General features: G+C 53.6%; 1 protein-coding gene across 2 annotated transcripts in view; it reads left to right on the forward strand.

Annotated features, from left to right (window-relative positions):
- SNED1 (sushi, nidogen and EGF like domains 1) overlaps nt 1-27,586 on the forward strand; it is a 73,276-nt gene that overhangs the window by 22,990 nt on the left and 22,700 nt on the right. For both annotated transcript variants that reach the window (XM_043462203.1, XM_043462204.1), the window contains exons 2-20: nt 4,587-4,874; nt 7,010-7,150; nt 7,744-7,906; nt 10,216-10,341; nt 10,593-10,706; nt 11,902-12,015; nt 12,141-12,254; nt 15,647-15,772; nt 15,939-16,043; nt 16,188-16,301; nt 16,797-16,913; nt 18,339-18,455; nt 18,630-18,746; nt 18,872-18,985; nt 19,186-19,359; nt 25,419-25,532; nt 26,074-26,187; nt 26,505-26,618; nt 27,406-27,519. In XM_043462203.1, coding sequence (XP_043318138.1) covers nt 4,587-4,874; nt 7,010-7,150; nt 7,744-7,906; nt 10,216-10,341; nt 10,593-10,706; nt 11,902-12,015; nt 12,141-12,254; nt 15,647-15,772; nt 15,939-16,043; nt 16,188-16,301; nt 16,797-16,913; nt 18,339-18,455; nt 18,630-18,746; nt 18,872-18,985; nt 19,186-19,359; nt 25,419-25,532; nt 26,074-26,187; nt 26,505-26,618; nt 27,406-27,519 — 2,500 coding nt within the window. The remainder of the gene's footprint in view (nt 1-4,586; nt 4,875-7,009; nt 7,151-7,743; nt 7,907-10,215; nt 10,342-10,592; nt 10,707-11,901; nt 12,016-12,140; nt 12,255-15,646; nt 15,773-15,938; nt 16,044-16,187; nt 16,302-16,796; nt 16,914-18,338; nt 18,456-18,629; nt 18,747-18,871; nt 18,986-19,185; nt 19,360-25,418; nt 25,533-26,073; nt 26,188-26,504; nt 26,619-27,405; nt 27,520-27,586) is intronic.

A 27,586-nucleotide genomic window follows, 5' to 3' on the forward strand; every position in this document is an offset into this window, starting at 1 on the left:
GATATGGTTAGCTATATGGTTAGCACAGGTATTAAATACCTACCACGTCTGTGACTATTTTCTGTTTGTTACCTTGGTTCTTTGTTCCCACTTTGTCTCCCACCCTTTCTGGCTTGTGTGTGTGTGTTTCTAATTGAATGATTGACCTACAACAGTGTTACTTCCATATGCAACACGGTGATTCACTATTTCTGTACATTAAAAAATGACCACCACGATAAGTGTAGTTACCATCTGTCACCACACCACGTTACCACGCTAGTGCTGACTGTATCCCCCACGCTATACACCCGTCTCTGTGACGCACTATTTTGTAGTGGAAATCTGCACCTCCCCTTAGTCTCCCTCACCTAAGTTGCTCACTGTCCCACCACCCCTCCCCTCTGGCAAACACCTATTTGTTCTCCACGAGTCTGACCCTTTCTGTTCGTTTGTTTGTTTTTTTTTTTTTTTAAGTTCCACATACGAGTGAAATCATACTATATTGTCTTCTCCATCTGACTATTTCCCTTAGCATGATACCCCCTAAGTCCATCCATGTTGTAACAAATGGCAAAGTTTCATGCTTTCTTATGGCTTAGTAATATTCAATTACATATATATCCGCCTTTTCTTTATCCATTCATCTATTAGTGGTTAGTTTGCTTCCATTATCTTGTCTATTGTAAATACTGCTGCTGTGAACATAGGGTGCATTATCTTCAAATTAGTATTTTTGTTTTCTTTGGGAAAATACCCAAAAGTGTAATTGCTGGATCATATGGTAATTCTATTTTTAATTTTATGAGTAACCTCCATACTGTTCTCCATAGTAGCTGCATCAATTTAAATTCCCAGCAACAGTACACATGGGTTCCTTTTCTCCACATCCGCAACAATATGTTTTATTTGTGTTTTTGACAATAGCCATTCTGACAGGTGTGATGTGATATCTCATTTTGGTTTTAATTTCTTTGATTATCAGTGAAGTTGAGCATCTCTTCATGTGTCTACTTGTCATCTGTATATCTTCTTTAAAAAATATCTATTCAGGTCCACTGCCCATTTTTTTTCTGGTTTTCTTTTTTGTTTGATTGTTTTCAACACTGAGTCATGAGGTCTTTTTATATTTAGGATATTAACCCCCCTTGTTGGATGTACAACTTGCAAGTATCTTCTCCCATTCAGTAGGCTGCTTTTTCATCTTGCTGATATTTTCCTTTGCTGTGCAAAAGCTTTTTAGCTTAAGTCCCATTTGTTTATTTTTGCTTTTGTTTCCCTTGCCTGGGAAGACAGAGTCAGAAAAGAACTGCTAAGACTGATGTCAGAGAGTATACTGCCTATGTTTTCTTCTAGGAGTTTTATGGCTTCAGGTTCTACACTTAAATTTTTAATTCATTTTGAGTTTATTTTTATATATGGTGTGAGAAAGTGGTCCAGTTTGAGTCATTTGCATGTAGCTGTCTAGTTTTCCCAGCATCATTTATTGAAGAAGCTGTCTTTTCTCTATATTTTGCCTCCTCTGTGGTAGATTAATCGACCTTATGCGTGTGGATTTATTTATGCACTCTCCATTCTATTCCATTGACCTAAGTGTCTGCTTTTGTGCCAGTACCATCCTGTTTTGATTACTGTAGCTTTGTAGTGTAGTTTGAAACCAGGGTGTTTGAAACCTAGAGCTTTGCTCTTTCCAAGATTGTTTTGGTGATTCACAGCCCTTTGTGTTTCCATACAAATTTTAGAATTATGTGATCTGGTTCTGTGAAATTTGCCTTTACTGTTTTGATAGGAATTGCAGAATCTGTAGATTCCCTTGGGTCGTATAGTTATTTTAACAATATTAATCCTTCCAATCCATAAGCACAGTATGTCTTTCCATTTGTTTGTGTTGTCTTTAGTTTCTTTCATCAATGTCTTATAGTTTTCATATTACAAGTCTTTTACTTCCTTGGTTAGATTTATTCCTGCCTATTTTATTCTTTTTGATGAAACTATAAAGGGGATTGTTTTCTTAATTTCTCTTTCTGATGGCTCATTGTCAGTGCATAGAAACACAACAGATTTCTGTATATTAATTTTGTAACTTTCATCTTTAATTAATTTATTAGTTCTAATTGTTTTTTGTGGATTTTCTAATACATAGTATCATGTCATCTGAAAACAGTGACAGTTTTACTTCTTCCTTTCCAATTTGAATTCCTTTTATTTCTTTTTCTTGTCTGGTTGCTATGGCTAAGACTTCCAAATACTGTATTGAATAATATGGGGAGAGTGGCATTCCTTGTCTTGAATTTTGTCAAAAGCATTTTCTGCATCTACTGAGATGATCATATGATTTTTATTCCTCAATTTATTAACACAATGTATCACATTGTGTTATTTGCAGATTTTGAGCCATCCTTAGGTTTTGGTTTGCTTACATAGGCTGCCAAGACATTAGAGCCACCTCAGTCTAGTGACTTCTTTGTTTAATTACTTTAAGACAACTAATCCCAGTATACTAATCCCAGTATATGTTCAAATAACACTACAGTACTTCTCAGGGAGTGTGAATGCCTTTGTAACAACAACATAATACTAATCATCCCCCCTCCTTTGAATCATTGCTGTCATACCTTTTACATATTATATGATTGAATACATTATTGGTATTATTATTTTAGACAAACTGTTGTCTGTTAGATCAATTAAGAGTAAGTTTTAATTTTACCTTCATTACTTTATTCCTGCTTTATTAAATATATTATTTGAAAATATTTTTCTGTTTTGTGGGTGGCCTTTTTACTGTGCTGATAGTATCTTTTGATGCACAAAATGTTTTTAATTTTGATGAATTCCAGTTTGTCTATTTTTCCTTTTGTTGCCTGTGCCTTTGGGGTCATTGCCAAAGCCAATGTCATGAAGCTTTAGCCCTACATTTTCTTAACGAGTTTTATATTTTTAGCTCATATTTAGACCCTTGATCCATTTCAATTAATTTTGTAATGGTGTTAGAGAGGGATCTAATTTCGTTCTTTTGCATAAGAATATCCAGTTTTCCCAGTACCGTTTGTTGAAAAGACCATCTTCTCCATCAGATGGTCTTAGCAGCCTTGCTGAAACTCACTTGACCACACATGTGAGGGTTTCTTTCTGGGCCCTCTATGCTGCTCCTTGATCTATCTGCCTGTCTTTATGCCTGTGCTACATGGTTTTGATTACTGTAGCTTTGCAGTCAGTCTTGAAATCAGAAAGTGTAAATCCTGCAATGTTGGTCTTCTTTTTCAAGATTATTTTGGCTATTCTCTATTTCTCTGAATATAGCAAAGTTTGCAAGTTTAGAGTCTGTGTCTGATAATTCCAGTGTCTGCTGTTTCTCTTCCTTCTGCTTATTCCTGTTAGCAGTGTCTCACTTCTTTGCACGCCTGATGGTCGGAGTAACTCGAGGCCTCAGATGATGCCATCTTCCTCCAGGCAGAGTTTTTCTTTACTCCTGCCAAGAACCTGGTTCCCAGTCAGAAGCTGCCTTAATCTAAGCCCCGGGCTTGCAGTGCCTGGCTGGCCCACGTGTTGGAGAGGTGGAGTGAGTGCCGGCATGGGGACCATCTACTCTGGGTTAACCCTGACCATGACAGAGGCCTTAGCGACCCCGGCCTCATGTGGGGGTTACCAGATTCCTCACCTCGAGCGAGCTCTCAGGTTTGACATGTTTCCCTTTCCCTCCGTGAGGCTGCAGAGCTCCAGCTGCGGCTTGCCTCTGTTGCGTCTACACCTGCAGATGCACTCACTTCCAATACTGGCTCACCTCCAGTCTCTCCTTGTCTGAAACTTGGAATCGAAACACGTTCCCTTGTTCACTCTTTGTTGCCTTTCCGAGGTGTATTTATCTGCATTTTTCGTTGATGTGGATTACAGAGCCTGCCCTCACCCCAAGTGTTGTTTCTAAAAACACAGTTCTGACCTCAGTTTCCCAGGACAGGTCATGAGGGTTGACAGCAGACTCTGTGGTCATTAATTCCCTCATCTTGTCCAGCCCAGCCTGTGAGGCCAGTTCAGGATTCACACCATCCTGCAGGTGAAAAGCCAGAGCAGAGAGAGGCAAGGCTAACCTGCCTGCTGGCCACAGAGCTGGAGGAGGTGGGGTTAGCGCAGGACCCTGTTGTGTCCGACCACAAGGACGCCGCTCCACCTCCTGTGTCCACTGTGAGGAGTCCTGAGCACAGGCATCCCCATCTGGCCATTGAGGCCCTCCCACCCCTGGCCTCCTGCTCACCCCTGCAGACCTGCTCAGAGTCTGCCCTGCCCTTCTGAAGCCCCTGTCGGGAGTGGGACTAAAGAGCTAGGGCCACTGGGCAGGTCTGAGCCCCCCACCCTCCCAAAGCCAGGGCACACACTGGAGGCTCCCCACCCCACGCTGACAGCCCCAGGCGGGGCACCATCAACCGCAAACAGGTCAGAGCCTGCGCCCCAGGAGGGGATGGAACAGGCCTGGGGACCCCAGGTCAGGAACCAGGAACTGTCGGGCCATCCTAGAAATGCCCGCCCAAGGCTGGCTCAGCCTCAGGGGCACCCAGTGGCTGAGGCTCGGAGGCCCCAACTGGCCCCCCTCTCACTTTCTGCCCCAACAGGTGAACAACAACGGGATCATCTCCTTCCTGAAGGAGGTTTCTCAGTTCACCCCAGTGGCCTTCCCCATCGCCAAGGACCGCTGCGTGGTAGCAGCCTTCTGGGCGGACGTGGACAACCGGCGAGCAGGGGACGTGTACTACCGGGAGGCCACGGATGTGGCCACACTGCACAGAGCTACGGAGGACATCAGGCGCTACTTTCCCGAGCTCCCGGGCTTCTCAGCCACCTGGGTGTTCGTAGCCACTTGGTACCGCGTGACCTTCTTCGGAGGCAGCGCGTCTTCCCCCGTGAGTGTTCCGTCCTGGGGCGGGGAGGACATCCCTCTGGGGCCCAGGGTCTCCCTCCAGGCCCCTGCCTTGCTGGGCTGGGCCAGATGTCATCCCCATGCCATGCCCAGAGGGGACAGTGGGGCTCAGGGACAGAAGCCACCTGCCGAGGTCACAGGGCCAGGCTGGAGGACGGCAGAGCCAGGACCTTCCTGGCCACCTGGAAACCACCCACATCCAGGGAAAGGCCAAGTGCCCCGACACAGCAGCTCACATACTCGGGCTGTGGATGGTCTGTTGGGGGTTTTAACAGGACTATGATGGTGAGTCAGGAAATGTGGGCTCTTTCTGTAAACATTACTACAAAAGAAATTTCACATGCGTGAACTTCTGTTTACAAAGGGCCTATTAACATTTCTATACTTCCTTTGTTTTTTCTCATCACTAGTTTGTAAGAAAAATGTCTTTTTAACAAAAAGGAAAGGAAAAGAACCCACAACCCCGCCAGCAGGGCAGAACCATTCCGTGTGTGCTGTTGTGTACAGACCCACAAGATAGCGAATAAACGGAACCACCTAGACTGTGCTGCTTTGTGAGTGCTTCCTTCAGGCACTCTGCATTCTGTGTTCTTCTACGTGTTTGGTTACAGTTTCACCTCCGCAGAGTCATTTTATCTATTACCTCTCCGCCTGGGACGAAGGAGGCGCCCAGGGTCCCTGCTGAGCGGACATTCTCCTCTTTGCAAACCCAGTGGTGTCTGTTTCAAAATGATTGCCTTGTGAGACAGGGACCCGAGACTCTGGGCTTGGGATGGAAGTTAGTTTGGGAGCTGGGAAACAGGAAGCCCTCCTCCCCAGGGGCAGCTGCAGGAGCAGGTGGATCCACAGAAAGTGGCAGTCCGGCTTCAGGCATGGCCTCATCCTCCTCAGAGGCCTGGGCCTCCCAGCCTACAGAGCCCCTCCACTGCTCTCACCAGCCGGGGTTCTGCCCCCCAGACCTCCCCCCACGCCAGCCAGCAGCCGTCCATCTCCTCCCTGACTTCCGAGGCCTAGCACTAAGTCTGCCTTCCTGAAGGCAAGCACTCGGTCTCCATGTCACCTTTCACCGTGGGGCTCCCCGCCTGCATGCCCCCCAGCGTGGCAGCACCTGCCCTCAGGTGGCCCCCAAGGGTGCTACACAGCCCCCAGTGGGTCGTGAAGTCAGATCCTGCACCCGTTGCCAGAAGGGAAATGGTTGCCCACAGAAATCTAATCTCCCCTAAAATCGTGCCCAGTCACGCTCGCGAAAGCCACAGCTGAGTGACGTGCCGCAGCCCTGCCACACACACTACTGTTCCCTGCCTGCCAGCCATACAGGGATTTCTAGCAATGGTGAATCATCGGCTACTTGCATTCTATTGTGATGTTTCTGTTCATACCCTAGCCAGTTTTTCTGTAATGTTTTTGTTCTTTTTCTTGTTGATTCAAGGAAGTTCTAGTTGAATTAAAGACACCACTAGTGCTTCTGCCACGTGTATTATAAAAACATTTTTCAATTCACTGTTTGTCATTTGGTTTGGCCTTATGACACTTTTTGAAGTCAAATGTATAAATCTCCTTTTTGGTTTTTGCAGTTAACCACCATCAGGCTTAGAAGTCCTTTCCCGAGATGCTCTACATATTTGCCTATATTTTCTCCCAGGGTGCTAATGGTTTCATTTAAAACCTTACTTGATTTGGGATTTATTTTTCTAAATAAGTGATGTAAAGCTCTGATTTAATTGTTTCTCAGTGTTTCCTATTTGTCCCACGATCTTTTCTTAAACAGTTTCACCCTTTGCCCAATCTGAAATAGAAGCTCTTATGTATGTTTTCATGGAGGAGGATTCCATGAAAATCAAAAAAATTAATGATTAAAACCGCTTTTCCTCATTTCCCCTTTTTCTTTTTACCTGTTTGCCCACTCCACACGCGCTGGTTTGTGGCTGTGGTCAAGCAGGCACGGCCCCTCAGTGCCCCCAGGCCCGCAGGCACAGGGTCTGCTCCCGGGGCTGTGGGCCCCCACACCCCTCGTGGGCTTACGCCCTCCCCAGGCATCAGACCTGGGGGGCAGACCAGGGGGCCGCCACCTTGTGGCGAGGCCATGGGTGGGGCCGCGCTCAGGCCCATCTTTGGCAGGTCAACACGTTCCAGACGGTGCTCATCACGGACGGCAAGCTCTCCTTCACCATCTTCAACTACGAGGCCATCACCTGGACCACGGGCACACACGCCAGCAGCGGGGGCGACGCCAGCGGCCTGGGGGGCATAGCGGCCCAGGTAGGGGCCCCGTTCCCCGCCGCCAGGTCTGTCACGAGCCGGAGAGGCAGGTAGATGGCCCTCCCCGCACACACAGCCAGGGCAGAGCCTCTCACGGCCGGAACCGAGGAAGCGTTCCGGGCGCACACGGCCAGCCTGACAGCGCTAGCTGCCGCCGGGACAGCTCTGTGTGCCCGGCTGCGCCCGGGTGGCCTGGCCGCGGCCCTGCTCTGAGGGTCAGTGCCCAGCAGAACATCCCAGGCGTGGAGGGCGGTCAAGTGCGCCGCCCAGGGTCTGGGAGCGCTCCGCGCCCCCTGCCGGCACTCCACTTTCTTCTAAGATCACACTGGCCCCTGGCCCCAGGCGAGGCCCAGAAGCCCAGGAGTGAGCAGGAAGGGCGGTGGGGGGAGCTGTCGGGACCAGGACCCCGCAAGGTCAGCGCAGGAGGAGCCACGGGTTAGGGCGGGACCGGCTGGGACGCAGGGGGGCGCGGACACGCCTGACCCTTTAGTGCTCCCAGCTCGAGGCCACCGCGCGGGAGGTGGGCCTTGGGAGCTTTGGGGAGACATGCAGACCCAGCCCGCCCCCGCCCCCCTCTCCAAACCCGCCCCCAGGCCGGCTTCAACGCGGGAGACGGGCGGCGCTACTTCAGCATCCCCGGCTCGCGCACGGCGGACATGGCGGAGGTGGAGACCACCACCAACGTGGGCGTGCCCGGGCGCTGGGCGTTCAGAATCGATGATGCCCAGGTGCGCGTGGGGGGCTGCGGCCATACAAGTAAGAGGATGGAGCAAGCGCTCGGGTGGCAGGCGGGCGGGGCGGGGCCTGGGGAGGCTGGTGGGGAGAGGAGGGGCGCCCCGGGCGCCGCCCTGGGGACGTGTGACTCCGGCCACCTGGGTTCCCTGCGCCCGGGCTCACCCCTGAGCCTCAGTCACCCCGGGAGACTTCCTGCCTCTGCTGTGGGGTGGGGGAGGTTTGCTGGAGACCTCGGTTGGCGATGTAAACGGGAGGCGTGGCGGTAAAGTTCCCCCAGGGCGTCCTGAGCGCCCCTGCGTGGACGCCTGTGTCCTCGGGAACTCTGGGAGCAGCCCTCTTCCCACCCATTTCCCAGCCTTGCTTCTTGGTGGGACTTGGTGCTGGGCGCGTTGGGCGGGGCCCCTGACGGAACTCAGAGCAGACGGGAGCAGAGTCCACCCCAAGGTCGAGCACATGGCCTGTGGAAACAGCGGGACTGACCACAGAAGGGTGTGTTCCTGCCACACCCACCCCCCAACCGTGTGACCCTGAGTTGCAGACCCTCCTGCAACCCTTCTTATAAATGGCAGAGGCGGGGCGGGGCTCAATGACTGGTGCAGCCCCTCCAGCATCCGTGGAGGGTTGCTGATCACTGCCCCCGCCAAGTCTGTGGCCGGTGAGCCAGATACTGAGACCCCCGCCCCGCCCCGGCAAGACCACCTCCCACTCCCATGACGACCACGGCCACAGAGAGGGACTGTTTCTCCTGAACTCTGTCCCAAGGACGAACCCAGCACAGAGCAGCCCCCAGACCCGCCTGGGGGCAGGCGCGCACACCCGGGGGCGAGGCTGGGGGCGGGGGGCAGGCGCGCACACCCGGGGTGGGGGGGTGCTGGGGGGGCAGGCGCGGACACCTGGCGGGGGCTGGGGGCAGGGGGGCAGGCACGCACACCCGGTGGGGGGGGGGAAGCTGGGGGGGCAGGCGCGCACACCCGGGGCGGGGGGTGGGCTGGGGGCGGGGGGCAGGCGCGCACTGCACCGAGGACTGGACACAGCCCTGGTGACAGAGCCCGAGCCCACCGACCGGCTCAGCAGGGCACCGAGTAACAGCCAGCGTGGGGGCCGCTGGTTTCGCCCCCTGCCCTGGGGGTGAAAAGCCCTCTTGCACCCCAGAAGGACAGCACGACCCCCCCACCCCCGTCCACCTGGCTCAGGACAGTGGGGTTCAGGGCGTGGGGAAGCCACTCAGTCACCATCCTGTGGCCGAGCAGCAGAGAGGTCTGGCACCTGCCAGAGGCCAGGGCTTGGGCTGTGGTTGAGGAGTAAAGTGTGGGTGCAGGTGGGTGAGCAGGAGTTGGCAGGTGTGTGCTGCCCTGCAGAGGCTGCAGGCTCTGACCCTGAGGAGTGGGGTCTTCAGAAGAGGGTCCGTTCAGTCCCCTGGGGACCCTGTTACCACGTGAAGATGCTTTCCCTCCCCCACCCCAGGCCTCTGTGGGCAGCAGATGGGGGGCACTGCTGGGCCCCCAAAACTCTCAGGCGCAGAGGCCCCAGGAGTGCAGTACCGTGAGGGTGGAGTGCAGGGGACCAGTCCCCTGGGGTCCCCAGCACACCTCAGGCCCAGAAGATGAAGCCTGTATGCGTCAGTTGGGGTCGCCAGGAAGGGAGGGTGGTTCACCCCTGGGAGGCGGGGCACCCACCCCTGAGACGAGGGGCATCCACCCCTGAGAGGAGGGGCACCCACACCCCGCAGAAGGGCTGGCCCAGAAACGGCTCAGGCAGCCAGCCAGCAACTGCCACAGGGCAGCCAAGCCCCACATGGCCCGAGTGCCCGGATGGCTGGAGAATGGTCAGCGGGCAGGTGTGGGCCTTGGAGACCCCCACAGCATCGGCGGCTCTCGGGACCGGAGGGCCCTTCCAGGAACAACCCCCACCCCCCCACCTCTGGACGCCAGCCAGCTCTCCCTGGGCCCTCCTAGTAATGGGAGAGCGGAAACCCTGGGACGCTCTTGTTCCTGCCCATGTGTGCGTGGTTGTTTTGTTTTGTTCTTGGCCAAGCTATGCAGCTTGCAGGGTCTTAGTTCTCTGACCAGGGACTGAACCCGCGCCCCCAGCAGTGAAAGCACAGAGTCCTAACAACTGGACCACCAGGGAAGCCCCCGAGTGTGCTTAGTAATGGTGCGCTTCCGTTCCTTGCCCCTGCAGCGCGGAGGGCCCCACAAGCTGCTCTGCCGGCTGCCCGTCCCCTAAGCCAGGGAAACCGTGGGTGCTCACTAGGCGGCTGCGGGCGGCGCAGCACCTCCCCCAGGGGGGCTCCGGGCCGGGCTGACGCTCTGCCCTCCGTGTGTCCGCAGCCTCCGTGTGCCAGGCCTTGCGTCCCTGCCTCAACGGCGGCAAGTGCATCGACGACTGCGTCACAGGCAACCCCTCCTATACCTGCTCCTGCCTCTCGGGCTTCACGGGGAGGACGTGCCACCTGGGTGAGCTTCTGCAGGACCCCCCCCTTCCCCATCCCTTGGAGGGACCAGCCCAGGGAGGAAGCCCCCCCACATCTCCCTGGAGGTTCCGCAACCTGCGGCCCAGGGTCTCCGTCCCCGTGTCCTGGGCGGCATGCACCGACACCGTGGGGGAGCCAGACACAGCAGCTCCAGGGCCGTGAGCCCGCCCAGCCCTGGCGGGCCCGGCCCTCCCAGGCATCCCTCCACTGAGGCCTCAGCCGCCCGTTTTCCAGATGTGGATGAGTGCGCTTCCCGCCCGTGTCAGAATGGTGGGACCTGCACACACAGCGTCAACAGCTTCAGCTGCCAGTGCCCAGCCGGGTTCAGGGGACCCACCTGTGAGACAGGTAAGAGCAGCCCGCCAGCCCCACGAGCCAGGGGCCACAGGCGCCCGGGACGGTCCTGCCCAACCGGGGTGGGGGCGTCAGGTCGACACGCTGCAGGGAGCCTTGCCTCAGATGGGGGTGGCCGGAAAGGCAGTGGCGGGGTGGGGTGGGGGGGTGCAGGAGCCCGGAGCCCGGAGGAGAGGCCGCGCCCTGGGGCGTGGCAGGAGAACTGAGCACACACTCAGACCTGTGAGGCCTTGCAACAGGGCAGGGCCTGCTCCCAGACCCTCTCACTCTAGGACCTGTGCCCCCAGGGGCTCCTGGCAGGAGTGGAGGCTGGTTCTCCCCACCCTGGGGCTCTCTCGGCCCAGCCATGGGTTGAGGTCTTTCTCAAGACCCTCTTGTTGCTCCCAAACTGCAGCCCACATTGCAGTTTGGTGAGCGATGGTGGAAGCTGCTAGGGGAGCCCAACGGATGGAGCCCTAAGATCAGAGCATGGTGGCCCCTGACCCCCATCGGCTCAGCCAGAGACACTCCCCCCCAGACACTCACGGATGTAAATTGTCATTTAGAAACACAACACTGTTAAATCAAAGGGGAACAGGTAACACCCGCACCAGTGTCAGCTAGAAAAACATTTCTAATGGAGACTTGGGGCCATAGGGAATGTTTTCAAGTGTCTGACTCTGGTGTGTAGACACGTGTCCAGGCCAGCAGGGCCCTGGGGGCCTTGGGGCAGCGCCAGCAGCCCTGAGCCTTGGCCTCTCCATGGCCACCACAGCAACACCCGCAGCAGCGGCCCCAGCCCCCAACCAGGCTCCCTGGTCTCCGGACCCACCTCGGCGCCCAGAGTCCATGCCAGCAGGGGCACCGGGCAGCGTCCAGCAGGGACGTGGGCGCTGGCTGCCTCAAGTCTCCCGGCTCCCACCCATGCCCAGCCCTGCTCTGGTGGGGTCAGGGTCCCAGAGACAGGGACCACCCAGGAGGCTGGAAGTTGGGCCCCTTCACCCCCGTGCCCTTGCCATCTGCTGGGATAAACCCAGTTCAGACAAGCATTCGGTGCCAGTGGCAGGGGACAGCCCTGGGCTCCAGGGCCCACTGCTCCCTGGAGACAGCCAGGCCCCCCCACATGCAGCCCGAGGGTCGGGGTTGCGGCTCAGCGGGAGCCCAGGCTGCACAGCCGGGAACCCCATGGCCTTGCACACTGTGCTCGCAGCACAGTCTCCATGTGATGACAGAGAATGTCAGAACGGCGGCTGGTGCCGGGCGGAGGGCAGCACCGCCGCGTGCGTGTGCCCAGCGGGCTACACAGGGGCGGCCTGCGAGACAGGTGAGTGCGCCCTCAGCCGGCAGCGGGGAGGGGCGGGGGCGGGGCGCGGGGTGGGGTATGGGGGGCTGGGTGCTGGGTGGGCAGAGGCTGGTGTGGAGCCGAGCCCCCACCTCTGCCACCTGCAGACGTGGACGAGTGCAGCTCCGACCCTTGCCTGAACGGAGGCTCATGTGTCGACCTGGTGGGGAATTTCACCTGCCTGTGTGCGGAACCCTTCGAGGGACCTCGCTGTGAGACAGGTAATGGCCGTGTTGCAGCTCCCATGGGTGGGCTCTGGTCTGGGCTCTGCTGTCCACGTGCTGGATGAGGCCCAGGCAGTCTGCTCCCCTCTCTGAGGCGGATGGCCACACTCCCAAGGCCCCACCCCCTTGGCAGATTCTTGGCTGTTTATTGCCTCTTCTCCCTGCCCCAGAGCCCTCACCGTGCCAGGAAACAAACCCTGGGCTGATCTCTACTACACATGATGACGTCTGCTCGCTTCTGTTCTACTGCATGTTGTTTTAAATGCTGGTTGCTCCTTGGAAGAAAAGCTATAACAAACCTAGACAGCATATTAAAAGCACAGGCATACTTTACCAACAAAGATCTGTCTAGTCAAGGCTATGGTTTTTCCAGTAGTCATGTATGGATGTGAGAGTTGGACTATAAAGAAACCTGAGTGCCAAAGAATTGATGCTTTTGACCTGTCGTGTTGGAGAAGACTCTTGAGAGTCCCTTGAACTGCAAGGAGATCCAACCAGTCCATCCTAAAGGAGATCAGTCCTGAATATTCATTGGAAGTACTGATGCTGAAGCTGAAACTCCAATACTTTGACCACCTGATGCAAAGAACTGAGTCACTGGAAAAGACCCTGATGCTGGGAAAGATTGAAGGTGGGAGGAGAAGGGGATGACAGAGGATGAGATGATTGGATAGTATCACTGACGCGATGGACAAGAGTTTGAGTAAACTCCAGGAGTTGGCGATGGACAGGGAAGCCTGGCGTGCTGCAGTCCATGGGTTTGCAAAGAGTTGGACATGATGAGCAACTGAACTACACTGAATTTAACCATATGTCAGAATAAAATTCTAAACTCTTTAGATGAATATAACAGAATCCAGGACTCCAAAATATCCACCCAAAAGTTACTAGGCATACAAAATGTTGAGAGTGTATGACTTACAGCCAGAAGTAAAATAGATCAAAAGAAACAGTGGCCAGAGATGGCCAGAGAATCAGCAAATACAAATGTTTGATCATCCATCATGAACATGCATGTGCCATATGTTCAAGGCTGTTGAGGGAAAAGACATAATGAGAAGTAGATGATATAAAAAAAAAGTTTCTAGAGATAAAAAACATAAATCTGAATTAAAAAAAAAAAAAAAAAAACAAGACACTGGATGGTGTTAATAGCAGGTCAGACACTGCAGAAGGAAAGGTCAATGACCTTGAAGAGAGAAATGGAAACAACTCGACATGCAGCCCAGAGAGGAGAAGGTGGAAGGACAGCAGCAAGGCAGGGCCTGTGCGCGGACACCATGCGGTCCAGCAGGTGTGGCCCTGGAGCCCCTGAAGGAGGGATGGGCTGAAGGGGTGCAGGAAACATGTGTAAAAAAGCAACAGCCAAACATTTTCTAAGTCTGATGAAAATGAAAACCCAAAATTCAAGAAAAACGAAGAAAACCATACAAAGCCCAACATAAATCAAATTGCTGAAAACCACTACATGAACTGAGAAGTTCCAGATGCACAAGCTGGATTTAGAAAAGGCAGAGGAACCACAGATCAAACTGCCAATATGTATTAGATCACAGAAAAAGCAAGAGAATTCCATGAAAACATCTACTTCTGCTTCATTGACTACACTAAAGCCTTTGACTGTGTGGATCACAAACTGGAAAATTCTTAAAAAGATGGGAATACCAGACTGCCTTACCTGCCTCCTGAGAAACCTGTATGCAGGTCAAGAAGCAAAAGTTAGAACCAAACATGGAACAACAGACTGGTTTAAAATTGGGAAAGCAGTGCATCAAGGCTGTATATTGTCACCCTGATTATTTAACTTCTATGCAGAGTACATCATGCAAAATGCGGAGCTGGATGAATCATAGACTAGAATCAAGATTGCCGGGAGAAATATCAATAATCTCAGATATGCAGATGATACCACCCTTATGGCAGAAAGCAAAGAGGAATTAAAGATCTTCTTGATGAAGGTGAAAGAGGAGAGTGAAAAAGCTGGCTTAAAACTCAACATTCAAAAACTAACATCATGGCATCTGGTCCCATCACTTCATGGCAAATAGATAGGGAAACAATGGAAATAGTGACAGACTATTTTCTTGGGCTCCAAAATCACTGCAGATGGTGACTGCAGCGATAAAATTAAAAGATGCTTGCTCCTTGAAAGAAAAGCTATGACAAACCTAGACAACATATTAAAAAGAGAGACATTACTTTACTGACAAAGGTCCACATAGTCAAAGCTATCATTTTTCCAGTAGTCATGTATGGATGTGAGAGTTAGACCTATAAAGAAGGCTGAGTGTCGAAGAATTGATGCTTTCAAACTGTGACATTGGAGAAGACTCTTGAGAGTCCCTTGGACTGAAAGGAGATCAAACCAGTCAATCCTAGGGGGAATCAACCCTGAATATTCATTGGAAGGACTGATGCTGAAGCTGAAGCTCCAATACTTTGGCCACCTGATGTGAACAGCTCACTCATCAGAAAAGACCCTGATGCTGGGAAAGAGTGAAGGCAGGAGAAGTGGGTGACAGAGGAGGAGATGGTTGGATGGCATCACCGACTCAAGGAACATGAGTTTGAGAAAGCTCCCGAAAATGGTGAAAACAGGGAAGCCTGGTGTGCTGCAGTCTATGGAGCCACAAAGAGGCAGACGTGACTGAGCAACTGAACAACAGCAGCAACAACAAACAGGAAATAATAAAAGTAGCCAGAGAGAAAAGACACAGAGACACAAGGATGACAGCAGACTCATCATCAGAGTCAATGCAGGTTGGGTGACAGTGGGACAGAACCCTTAAAGCCCTGAAAGAAATAAGATATCACACTAGTGCTGTATACCCAGAAACACTGTCTTTCAGAAATTAAGATGAAACAAAGATGCTTTTCAGACGGCCTCTCAGCAGCTCAGAGGACACAAGCACGGAGACCAGCCAGGATACAGGGACAAGCAAGCACTGCTGGCCGGCCCAGCCTGACTGATATTCATAGACACCCATGTTCCTTCCAGGGCTTGCGGAGCCTTCACCATGATAGACCATAAAATGAAGCTCAATAAACTGAAAAGGACTGTGTTCTCTGACCCCAGCAAAATTAAACTAGAAATCAACAGCAGAAAGATACCTGGAAAACCCTGAGCATTTAACTAACAGAGGAGCTTGATGAGCAACGCTTGGAGACTCTGGCCTCAGCCAGGCCCTTGATGTACCACAAGCCCCTCTGCACTCCAGCTTCTGCTCCAGAGAGGGAGTTTGGGACTGAGGGCTGCTGGAGCCCAGTCTCCAGGCACTTGGCACAAAGAACAGAGGTTAACACGCCTCCTCTCTGGTCCAAGGCCCTGTTAACCCACTCCCAGCCCAGGCCCTCTGCCAGGCCTTGGGTGACCACTGGCTTTCTTGCAGGACACCACCCAGTGCCCGACGCCTGCCTCTCAGCCCCTTGCCAGAATGGAGGCACCTGTGTGGATGCAGATCACGGCTACGTGTGCGAATGCCCTGAAGGCTTCATGGGCCTCGACTGCAGGGAGAGTGCGTGTGGGCTGGGCTGCCAGGGTGGGGGCCCCGTGGGCTGTGCATGTGGACACCCATGGAGAGGATCTGGGAGTGGGGAGAGGGGCTGCACAGCAGGTTTTATGGGACAGTGGTCAGGAGGGTGCCCCCACACTGAGGCCTCTGCCCCCTCCCTCCATGGCAGGAACCCCCAGCAGCTGTGAGTGCCGCAACGGTGGCAGGTGCCTGGGGGCCAATAGCACCCTCTGCCAGTGCCCACCAGGCTTCTTCGGGCTCCTCTGCGAATTTGGTGAGTGCCCAGGGTTGGGACAGGGGCTCCGTCCTGCCCTGCCCTGAGAATCCCGGAAACCACGGTGAGCCCCGGGTGTGGGGGGCACCCCAGCCTGGTCACCCTAGGGGTCACGCAGTCCCTGGGCCTCCCCCTCATGTGCAGAGGTCACGGCCACACCCTGCAACATGAACACGCAGTGCCCAGACGGCGGCTACTGCATGGAGTACGGCGGGAGCTACCTGTGCGTCTGCCACACCGACCATAACGTCAGCCACTGTGAGTGGGGCCTGCCTGGAAGCTGGCGGGGGAGAAGGTGCTGGGAGGTCCTGGGTGCAGCAGGAGGAGGCCTGTGAGGGGACCTGGGGGTGGACAGCCTGGCCACGCACCCTGCTCCACCCGCTGCAGGCCACGTGTGAGCGTCACTAGCTGCCTTCCAGCTCGGCTGCTGGGATGTTAACGCCTGACAAGAGCCCGCGGAGAAGCATGTTTGCACGCGTATGTGTTGGTGCAGATACCGAGTGACTTGGGTAGTGAGTCGTCACATGTGATGGTGGTGACGTGGTATCAGGTGGTCCTGACACCAGGACTCCTGTGGACCACAGCTCAGTCCCAGCTCAGTCCCAGTTCACAGAGGAGCAAAGGCAAAATCTAGAAAAATAAAAAATGTGATAGAAGAAATTCTAGGGGGGGCCTCCGAGCCCAGTATGAGGACTCAAGACTCTGGCAACGCTTCTGGCCAGGACGCCTGGATGACCGCCCTCTGCCCCACAGCGCTGCCGTCGCCGTGTGACTCCGACCCCTGCTTCAACGGAGGTTCCTGTGACGCGCATGAAGACTCCTACACGTGCGCGTGCCCGCGGGGCTTCCACGGCCGCCACTGTGAGAAAGGTGGGGCACGGCAGCTTGGGGGGTGGGGGCTCCTGCTCATCACAGCGCTCTGCTCACGGCGCTCTCCTCACAGCGCACTCCCTTCCTGCTCAGTTTTTCCTGTGGATTTTACAATCACTGACTGACAAAAAATTCAGTGTTGTCCAGTCACTAAGTTGTGTCCAACTCTCTGTGACCCCACGGACTGCAGCACGCCAGGCTTCCCTGTCCTTCACCATCTCCCAGAGTTTGTCAGATTCATGTCCACGGAGTCGACTTTATAAATGTAATGCAATTGGAGAATGTCGACATTTTACAACTTAATCACAGAGGTTAGCCGTTTAAGAATGTAAGCGCTCTTCAGCAAATGCACTGTGGGCGTCACTGTGCTCACCTTGCCCGCCCAGGACTGTCCCTCCAGCAGCTGGAAGCAGCACTCAGGACTCTCTTCAGGGACCCAGCGTCCCCTGGTCGGGGCCCAAGGTGCTGGCTGCCTGGCCCGTATGCCCACGTCTGTCCTCCCGCACTTGGCGCCTGGGCCCCGTCCAGCCCTCCTGCTGCCTCATGTGTCCAGAGAGCTGAAACCTGAACCCCTGCCTCTGCCGCTCCCACGGCGGCCCTGAGACTGGGTCCCTGGGGCTCCAACTACAGCACCCATGGCCTCCCCACCCTGCGGGGGAGGGCTTTCCAGAGAGCAGGCTGATTCCGAGCACGGGCCACCAAGGTCATGCATGCCTTGGCCAAGGCGTCCCCAGAGGGGGCAGAGGGACATGGTGGGGGGGTGGCCAGAACCTGGACAAGCATCCTGTGAGGCCCCACAGGGCGTGGGGGGGGGGGCCCTCCTGCCTCACATTCCCCCCAAGAACGTTGAGGGGGCCAAGGGTCTACAATGCTGGCTGACCTGTGAAGGTGGGACATCCCCAGTACAAGAGGGTGGCGGGCCCCCCGAGGGCCAGGGAAGGCCCCCAGTACAAGAGGGTAGCGGGCCCCCGAGGTCCAGGGAAGGCTCCCAGTACAAGAGGGTGGCGGGCCCCCCAAGGGCCAGGGATGGCCCCCAGTACAAGAGGGTGGCGGGCCCCCAAGGGCCAGGGAAGGCCCCCAGTACAAGAGGGTGGCGGGCCCCCCAAGGGCCAGGGAAGGCCCCCAGTGAGGCATGGAAACATGCAAGTCTGAGGGGAATGGAGAAGAGTGGGGGCAGCTCTCCAGCGCTTCTCAACAGAGCCTGGGCAGAGGAGACAGCAGAGGGCGCAGGGCCCCCGGGCTGAGTGGGGACAGCAGGCACAGGGGGGCGGGGTGGCGGGCACAGGGCCCCCGGGCCAAGTGGGGAGCACCTGACTGGCTCAGGGGCTCCGCTAACTGGAAGCCCTGGCCTGCGGGCACTCTGGGCCAGGAGGCTGGCCCCAGCCGACCGGCCTGCCTGCCTGTCTGTCTGTCTGTCCCTGGCAGCCCGGCCGCGCCTGTGCAGCTCCGGGCCCTGCAGGAACGGAGGCACGTGTAAGGAGGCTGGCGGCGAGTACCACTGCGACTGCCCCTACCGCTTCACTGGCAGGCACTGCGAGATCGGTGCGGGCCCAGCGGCACGCCGGCCTGGGGAGGGCGGGGAGGGGCTGACCTGGGACCCCTGCTCCCTGCATCTGCTCATCAGGAGCACCCCACAAGCCCCCTACCGCCCCTGCTGAGGGTGGGGGGGTGTGCACGCGACCCCTGGCCCTGCCTGACGGCTGCCTCTGCTTACAGGGAAGCCAGACTCGTGCGCCTCGGGCCCCTGTCACAACGGCGGCACCTGCTTCCACTACATCGGCAAATACAAGTGTGACTGCCCCCCGGGCTTCTCAGGGCGGCACTGTGAGATAGGTAAGGGGGAGCTCCTCACAGCCCCGCGGTCGGGAGGCAGAGCTGGTGTGAGACGCAGGACGCCCCTGCTGCGCAGAGGCCTCGGGGGGACAGTGATGGACAATGGGGTCCCCGCGCCCTTGCAGCCCCCTCCCCCTGCTTCCGGAGCCCATGCATGAATGGGGGCACCTGCGAGGACCTGGGCACAGACTTCTCCTGCCACTGCCAAGCAGGGTACACAGGACGCCGGTGCCAGGCAGGTGAGTGGGCCAGGTTGGGGCCAGGGCAGGGCAGGGCTCAGCAGGGGGCAGGGGAGGGAGGGGAAGGAAACCCCTGAGCAGCCCCTGGGGGCCGGTTCTGTCCCCTGGACAGGCTGCATGGGGAGCAAGGGGCTCGGGTCAGAGCAGCGGGGGGCCAGGCAGGGGCCTGCAGTGCAGGACTGGGCCGCGTGTCCTTGCAGAGGTGGACTGCGGCCCCCCCGGCGAGGTGAAGCACGCCACCGTGCGATTCAACGGCACCCGCCTGGGCTCGGTGGCCCTGTACTCGTGTGACCGAGGCTACAGCCCGAGCGCCTCCAGCCACGTCCGGGTGTGCCAGCCACAGGGCGTCTGGAGCGCGCCCCCCCAGTGCCACGGTGACCGGGGCCCTCTGCCGGGGGGGGGAGCCACACCCCGCTCCCCTGGGCTGAGCGGGGGGCACGAGCCGCAGTTCTGACCCTGGCCTGTGTCTCCTCTGTGCCAAGGGAGGCCAAGACCTGGTGCTGATGGTGGGGACGACCGGTCCCCTCCACTCAGGACCCTTCTCTAAGGGCTTCTGGTCCTCAGAGCACCCCAGAGCATGAGGTCCAACACCCACAAGCCCACTCTGCAGAGGAAGCCACTGAGGCCAGGAGGCAGCCCCAAGGCAGAGCCCTGCAGAGGCAGATCAGGGCTTAGGACCCACTCCTGCTCCCAGGCCCACCCAGGCCTGTGGGATCAGACCCTGCATGAGCATTTAAGGGGTGTTGCCCGCAGGCAAGGCCCTCCTTGGTCCAGGCACCTGGAGACAACGGTGCTGCAATGCCACTGCAGCAGTGCATTAAGCAAACAGAACATCCCAAGCTGTTCAGACCATCGGTGTGACGGTAACAGTCTCAGCAGACAAAGAGTTTTCAGCAAAATAGCTTAGGGACAGGACAGCAATCCAAAGAAGAGAGGCACAGGACACAGTGCTCCCTCCCAGATGCCCTGCAAGGCGTGGGGCCTGGGCAGCCCTCTCAAGGGGGGAGTTCCCGAACACAGGAGCAGTCCCTGGCCTTAAGCATGCTCCTTTACATCTGTCCTTCCAAGCCCCCCAGGGCTCGTGGTCACTGTCTAGGAGGCCACCCCGGGCCCAGTGCTGCTTCTCCGCAACGTGCCATCAGAGGAGGAGTGGGGACCACCAGGGAACGTGCGCTCACAAGCCAGGGTACCAGGACACTGGAGGAACACGGCCACCTCAGAAACAGTAATAGAGCCCAGACAATACATACTACTGGGAGGAGAAACGTAGAAGATGAGTAAGAATGTAAAATAAGCATGACAAATACACAAAAAGAAACATGGCGTTGGCCATAAAAATAGAATCAACAAATAATATTTAAAAGAAAGCAGAATAAGATGACTGAAAAACTGTAATAGTAGAAGTAACAGGCACAACTTATAAATGGGAACAGACAAAGACGAAGCTAATGAGTTGAAAGATCAGTGTAAGGAGTTGTACCAGAGAGAAGAAGGGAAATACTCATAAATCAGAAAGACAATGTAGGCTTTGAGGAGTGTATAAGTGCTGACATTGAGGTAACAGGACTCCAAGAGTGACAAAAATTAAAATAGGATGGAATGTTGCAACAACTATGGAGCTAAATTCCCAGAATAACTGATAAATGATCAGAGATTGAAAGTGCCTGCAGAATGTCAAACAGGAGGAAAGAGAAACATTAGACACATTACAATAAAATTTAAGAAAATCAGGAATAGATCCTTAGAAAAAGGGACAAGAATCCACAAAGGAACAAGAGTCAGATCAGCACCAGACTTAGAGAGAGACATCAGGACTGAGATAATAAAATGGCATTTTAAAGATAGTGAAGTGATCCATTCAGTTAGGGTGCAGACAGTTAGAAAACACCGTCACTCTCACTGTAACATCAGGGAAGCTCCAGAGAGCCCATAAAATCATACCTTTTAACTCATCAGAGGGCTGAGGATGTAAAGTTTTCTCACAAGGAAGCACCAGGCCCAAACAATGCCATGGATCAATCCCACCAAACTGCCAAGAAGCAGACTGCTGCAGTGTTACACAGGCCCTCCTGGGGAGTAGAAAAGAGTGTGTGCCAACCACTCCACGAGGCCAGGATAACCTTAAACCAACACCAGACATGGACAGGTGGATACAGTAAAGTTATGGGTCCATTAAACGTGAAATAGATACAGAAATGTGACAGTCTATAAAGACTATATACACCATAATGGGGCTTCCCAAGTGATGCCAGTGGTAAAGAATCGGCTTGCCAATGTAGGAGACCCAAGAGACATGGGTTTGATTCCTGGGTCGGGAAGATGCCCTAGAGTAGAAGTGGCAACCCACCCCAGTATTCTTGCTTGAAATGGCAACCCACTCCTTTATTCTTTCCTGGAAAATTCCATGGACAGATGAGCCTGGTGGGCGACAGTCCATGGGGCCTCAAAGTCAGACACAACTGAGCACACGCACACCATTCTTGAGTTGAGTTGTTGTAAAAATAGTTTGATATTAGAAAAATTTGCTACACTAACCAACTAAAGGAGAAAAGTCATATAAGAATCTCAATGAATGTATAATAAGCATTTGATAAAATTCATACCTATTCAAGTAACAGATTCCTACCAAGTAAGACTTTTAAAAGTACTCCTCATCCAGATAAAAATAATATGATACACACACACCTTTCTAGTACCACATGGTATAATACAGGATTTATTGGAAGGAAAACTTATAAAAGAGAAATAGCAGAGCCCACAGAGCCCCCCAAGTGTTCATTAGCCCACAGGGAGATGTGCTTAGACCAGGGAGATGTGCTTAGACCAGGGAGATGTGCTTAGACCAGGCATAAGCTAGGCTGAACACACGATGACACTGAAGCACACCAATTATACTCCATGTATTTACAAAGGAATGAGGACAGGTTCCCTCAAGAGAGCTTTGGGGCTTCCCTGGCGGTCATGGTTAAGGCCCCATGCTTCCCCTGCAGAGGGCACAGGTCCAGTCCCTGGTCAAGCAGGCTCTGCGTGCTGCACGGTGCAGACAAAAACAAGGAGAGGAAGCTGTGGACCAGTGTTCCCTGATCCTCATTATACAGGAGGGGGATCTGGAATTCAAAAGCTGCTCTTCTGTTGAACTGACTCAGACATGCTGAGCTACCAACAGGAAGAAGGAAATTAGCTTCTGAGGCAGTTTTATGATGGGTCTTATCTAACCTAGAACAGACATTACCCTAAGTGGAGAAACATTCCCCTTAAAATTCAGAACAAAATAAGGATGCCCATTATCACTAAGTCTAGTCAATATTACATTGTCAGTAATAGCCTATGCAATAAAGTAAGAAAAAGAAAGTAAAGTCATGAAAATGCTAAAGGGGGAAGTAAAAATGTTAGTATTTACAGCCAATATGGTTGTCTTTCAACCAAAAGAAAACTATATAAATGATAGGACATGTAATATGTTTGGTGAATATAGGTTATTATAACAAAATTCATTGCATTTTTATATATCAACAACAAATAATGATTAAATGACATATTTTTTATAATTTATAATTAATTATAAAGAAGACATGTGCAGATGAAACCAAAAACTGATTCCTTGAAAGGATCAATAAAGATAATAAGCTTCTAGCTAGACTGATCAAGGAAAAAAATAAAAGTTAGCAATATCAGAATGAAAAAAGGGACATCACTAAAGACTATATGAGCATTTAAAAGGCAAGGAGATACTGTGAACAACTTCAGGCCAATATATCTCACAATTTGGAAAAAATGAAGAAAGACACTAATGACCACAACTGACACAAGAATAAATAGAAAATATGAAGAGCTTCATATCTATTAAGGAAATTTAACTTGTGGCTAAAAACTTCCCTGCAAAGAAAATGGCAGGACCAGACTGCTTCACTGAGTTCTGTCAAACATTTCAGAAGGAATAATAATACTATCCACACAGCTCTTTCAGAGAATGTAGGAGGAAGGAACCCTCTTCAGCTCATTTTATGAGACCAAGTATCGCCTTTATACCAAAACCAGAGACACTACAAAAATGAAGTTACAGGCCAACAATATTCCTCATGTGCAAAGCACAAAAATCCTAACAAGACATTATTAAAATCCAACCCACTATTACATCAGAAGGCTAATACAGCCTGACCTAGAGGGATTTATCTCAAGAATAGTTTAGCATTTGAAAATCAGTAAATGTAATTTGCCATATTAGAAAATAAAGGCGAAAACAATATGATTATTTTAATAGATGCAGAAAAAGTCATTTGACAAAATTCAACTATTATTTTAAAAATTCTTAACAAACTAAGAGTAGGAGAAAATTTCTTTAACCCGATCAAAGGGCATCCATGAAAAAAATCAACAGCTAACAAAGTACTTACGGGTAAAAGACTTCCTGCTGTTATCAGTGGTAAAGCAAAGGTTCACCAGTGCCTTCCACCATTGTCCTGGAGGCCCTAGACCATGCCATAGGAGAGAAAAGGAAGACCTCATGTCTATCAGGCAAGAAGTAAAGATGACATGATCGTGCACACAGAAAATTCTAAGAAATTCTACAACAGAAGCAATAGAATAAGTGAATTCAAGCAGGTCACAGGATACAGGGTCAATACACAGAAACAATTATATTTTCATATTCTAGCAGCGGAGACTTGGAAAATGAAATGAAATAATATTATGTACAACAGCATCAAAATGATAATTTTTATATATGTGAAGTGAATTATAGACAAAATGTAAAAGCTAAATCTATAAACTTCTGTAAGAAAGCATATGAGAAAATCTTCATGACAGCTGGAATAAAATGGTTAGGTACTCAGAAAACATTACACTGTTTCTCCACTTCTCACCACACCCAACAATTAGTTCCAGATGTATTAAGGACTTAAATAGGTTTTTTTTTTTTAACTATATAGTTTTGTGTAGGGAATGTAGGTTAACTATCTTTTTGGCCTTAAGGCAGGGAAAGATTCCACAAAAACCACTAAGTATAAAAGGAAAAAATGGACAAATTGACTAGTTAAAAATTAGGAACTTAAATTCATCAGCCTTAAGAAAGTCGGGCTTCCCTTGTGGCTCAGCTGGTAAAGAATCCGCCTTCAATACAGGAGACCTGGGTTCGATTCCTGGGTTGGGAAGATCCCCTAGAGAAGGGAAACGCTACCCACTCCAGTATTCTGGCCTGGAGAATTCCATGGACTATATATATAGTCCATGGTGTCGCAAAGAGTCAGACATGACTAAGTGACTTTCACTTATGTATATATTATATGTGATATATACATACATACATATATATGTATACACACACACACATATATATTCAACCCAATAGGTAAAACACATGAGTAGGAATTTCATAGAAGCCTTTGTCAGTGATGTGCAAAATGAAAATCAACAGTACAGTGAGATACATTCAGTTGGCAAAACTTCTGAAGTCTAAAAAGTCCATATATTGATGAGACTATGGATAAACAGGATTTGTTCTAAATTGCTGGAGGAAGTGTAAACTGGTATAAGCACTTTGAAGACAATTTAGTAATTTGTCAAGCTGGCCATTCATATAAACTGTGTCCTAGCAATTGTACTGCTTGATAATTGTAAATCTAGGGAAAACTCTACACCAGGAGATGTGAAAGACACAGAACAGCAAGAAATCTAAACCCAACCCCAAACAAGAGAGATAAAGTATGGTATAATCACACTGAGGAATATTAGACAGCGATGAAAAGAACAACCCACAACATAGAAACATCTATTAATATAATGTTGAGTGACAAAAGAGCACATTAACCACAATATCCTATTAATAACGTTCATACTAGCAAAAACAAAACTGTGTATTGTCCGGCATATTGGTAAAAATTTAAAAACTGAGGAGGCACAGAGAGGATAACCACAGACATTAGAGTCACAAGTGGGATATGCATGTGAGCAGATGAGCCAACATTCTTAGCCCCCAGGTCAGGTGCTGGCCCCCAGGGGTCATTCTGTCAATACGATTTATTTACTTATTTACATGTTAAGCATTAAAAGTAAACTGTTTTAAGCTAAACATCATTAATTCAGGAGCAAAATTCCCAGTTTTTTAAAATTCCATGGTGAATATTTCAAAATGAAGGGCTGGCCCCCAAGAGTCTCGGTTTCATGCACGATTGTTACATAATGAACAGGCACGGTGGGGTCCTCAGGAGCATCCCCAGCCCCTTCCCGGAGGAGCTCCTCTTCCCCTCCAGGGCCCTCCTTGAGTTCTGGCCTCTCCCGGCACCTGGGATGTCGTAGACTCCTGCCCAGAGCCTCCTGTCAAAGCTCATGTGCATCCCTCTTAGTCCGGCTTCGAGTCCTCCCTGCTAACAGCAGCAACACTGCTCTATTCTTGGGGTCTCCCCCGGCACCTGGCACCCGGGCTTTCCTCGCTCAGAAATCGACGAGTGCCGATCCCAGCCGTGCCTGCACGGGGGCTCCTGCCAGGACCGCGTCGCCGGGTACCTGTGCGTCTGCAGCCCAGGGCGTGAAGGAACCCACTGTGAGCGGGGTAAGGCGGTCCCCGCCTCCCGTGGGCCGGCCGCTCCCCTTGAGCCCCAGCGCCCAGCATGGCCCCTGCCCAGCAGCTCCGCTCCGTGTGCTGGGGTCTGGCTGGGTGCTGCCTGCTCTCTTGGGCCCCTGCCGGGTCTGATGTCCAGAGGGACAGCAGTTTATAGATACTCTTGCCTACAGTCCCCAGGAGGACTGAGCGCAGCTAACAACAGCTAACCATGACCCTCTCCCCTGCCTCCCGCAGACTCTGGCTGGTTGGGGGCGGGGGGAAAGTGGGGGTGAGGACCCAGGGGCAGAGAAGGGGGGGTACAGGGGGCAGATCCCAGTCCTTTGCCCGAGCCGGACTTGGGGGGCGGCCCCATGAAGCCTGCTCCCTCACGCCTGTGCAGGCCAGGCAGCCACAGAGCCTGGGCAGTGAAGGCAGCAGGGGCCTAGACAGGCTCTGTGGGCAGAGTGAGGGCAGGAGAGGCTGCAGTCTGGGGCCCAGGAGGCCCCGGGGTGGGGGCCATGCAGCCTCGTGTCCGTGTCCCTCTCCTCAGAGACAGACGAGTGCCAGGCGCAGCCCTGCAGAAACGGAGGCTCCTGCAGGGACCTCCCAGGGGCCTTTGTCTGCCAGTGTCCCCCCGCTTTCACTGGTGCCCACTGCGAGACAGGTAGGGGCTGCTCTCGGGGTCCCCACGTGCTGGGCCCTCACCCACACTCACGATGCCCCGGACACCCGGGAAGACCTGTTTGCAACAAGCACAGATGCTGGGCTGCTCGGAGCAGGGGGCGGGGACAGTGCCCGGGGACAGGATTCTGGGGGGACGAGGGAAGGGCCAGGTGCCCACCAAGGGTGCGGGTCACCCCCTGCCCGCCCCCTGCCCCCCGCGACCTCGCCACGCCGTCCCTTCCCTTCCTCCCGCTGTCCTCTCCTCCCTCCCCCAGACACCCCCTTGCTGCCCTGGCCGACTCTCTGGGTGTTCTCCAGAGGTGGACGCCTGCGCCTGCAGCCCCTGCCAGCACGGAGGCCGCTGTGAGAACGGCGGCGGGGCCTACCTGTGCGTCTGCCCAGAGGGTTTCTTCGGCTACCACTGCGAGACAGGTGGGGGTCCCGCTCCCTGCCCGCGCACCCCCGTCCACCTGGCTCCATGTCCAGCCACAGGCTGTGCCGCCCTGGACGGGCCCAGCTCACAGCCGCCCCAGGGGACTGGCGCTCCCAGTTCCTCACGACGAGAGACCCTCGCTCATGCGCCTGTTAGGGCCCCTGGGGACCAGGCGAGGGACGAGGCCTTTCCTGACCACGGCCTGCAGCGGCCCCCACCCCGCCGCCTGCCACCCCAGCACCGTGTTTCTCTGCTCAGCATTTCTCCCAGCTCACTGTCTCCCCAGGGTGGGGTGGCCTGACCTGTGCTGTCCCCAAGTGTCCCCTCAGCTGGGCCTGACCGGCACGGCTCAGATATGCCGGGTGGACGGGTCCTGGGCTCCAGCCCCACCACGGGGCACAGGAGCCAGCCCAGCAATGAGCACGGTGTGGACAGTTTGCGACCAGAGTGCCTCACTGGGGTGGGGGGCCCTATGGGCCCTGGCCTGGAAGCCCGGGGCTGTGCCTCAGCCCCAGCAAACACAGGCCGTGGAGGGGCTGGTGTTCTCAGCTGCCCCCCAGGAGTGGTCACCCTGGCTTGGCTGTGGGTGGGCCAGCCTGGCCTCTCCGTGGGGCCCCTGGCAAGCCCTGCCCCTCCCCCGGAGAGTGTCCTCCATATCTGCTCCCCAAAGTGCCACCTGTGACTGCCCACCTGCACCCCACAAGCACACCAACACCAGGGTCAGCATCAAGGGCCCAGGGGAAAGTGCCTGGCCAGACGTCCACTCACTGCTGCCTCCCCCCACAGTGAGTGACCCCTGCTTCTCAAACCCCTGTGGAGGCCGCGGCTACTGCCTGGCCAGCAACGGGTCCCACAGCTGCACCTGTAAAGTGGGCTACACCGGCAAGGACTGTGACAAAGGTGAGGCAGCGAGGGCGCCAGCGTGGGGGCTCCCCTCCCACCCGAGGGCTGCAGACACCCCGCGGGG

The sequence above is a fragment of the Cervus canadensis genome, chromosome 2 (assembly GCF_019320065.1).
Source record: "Cervus canadensis isolate Bull #8, Minnesota chromosome 2, ASM1932006v1, whole genome shotgun sequence".
Taxonomy (NCBI): Eukaryota; Metazoa; Chordata; class Mammalia; order Artiodactyla; family Cervidae; genus Cervus; species Cervus canadensis.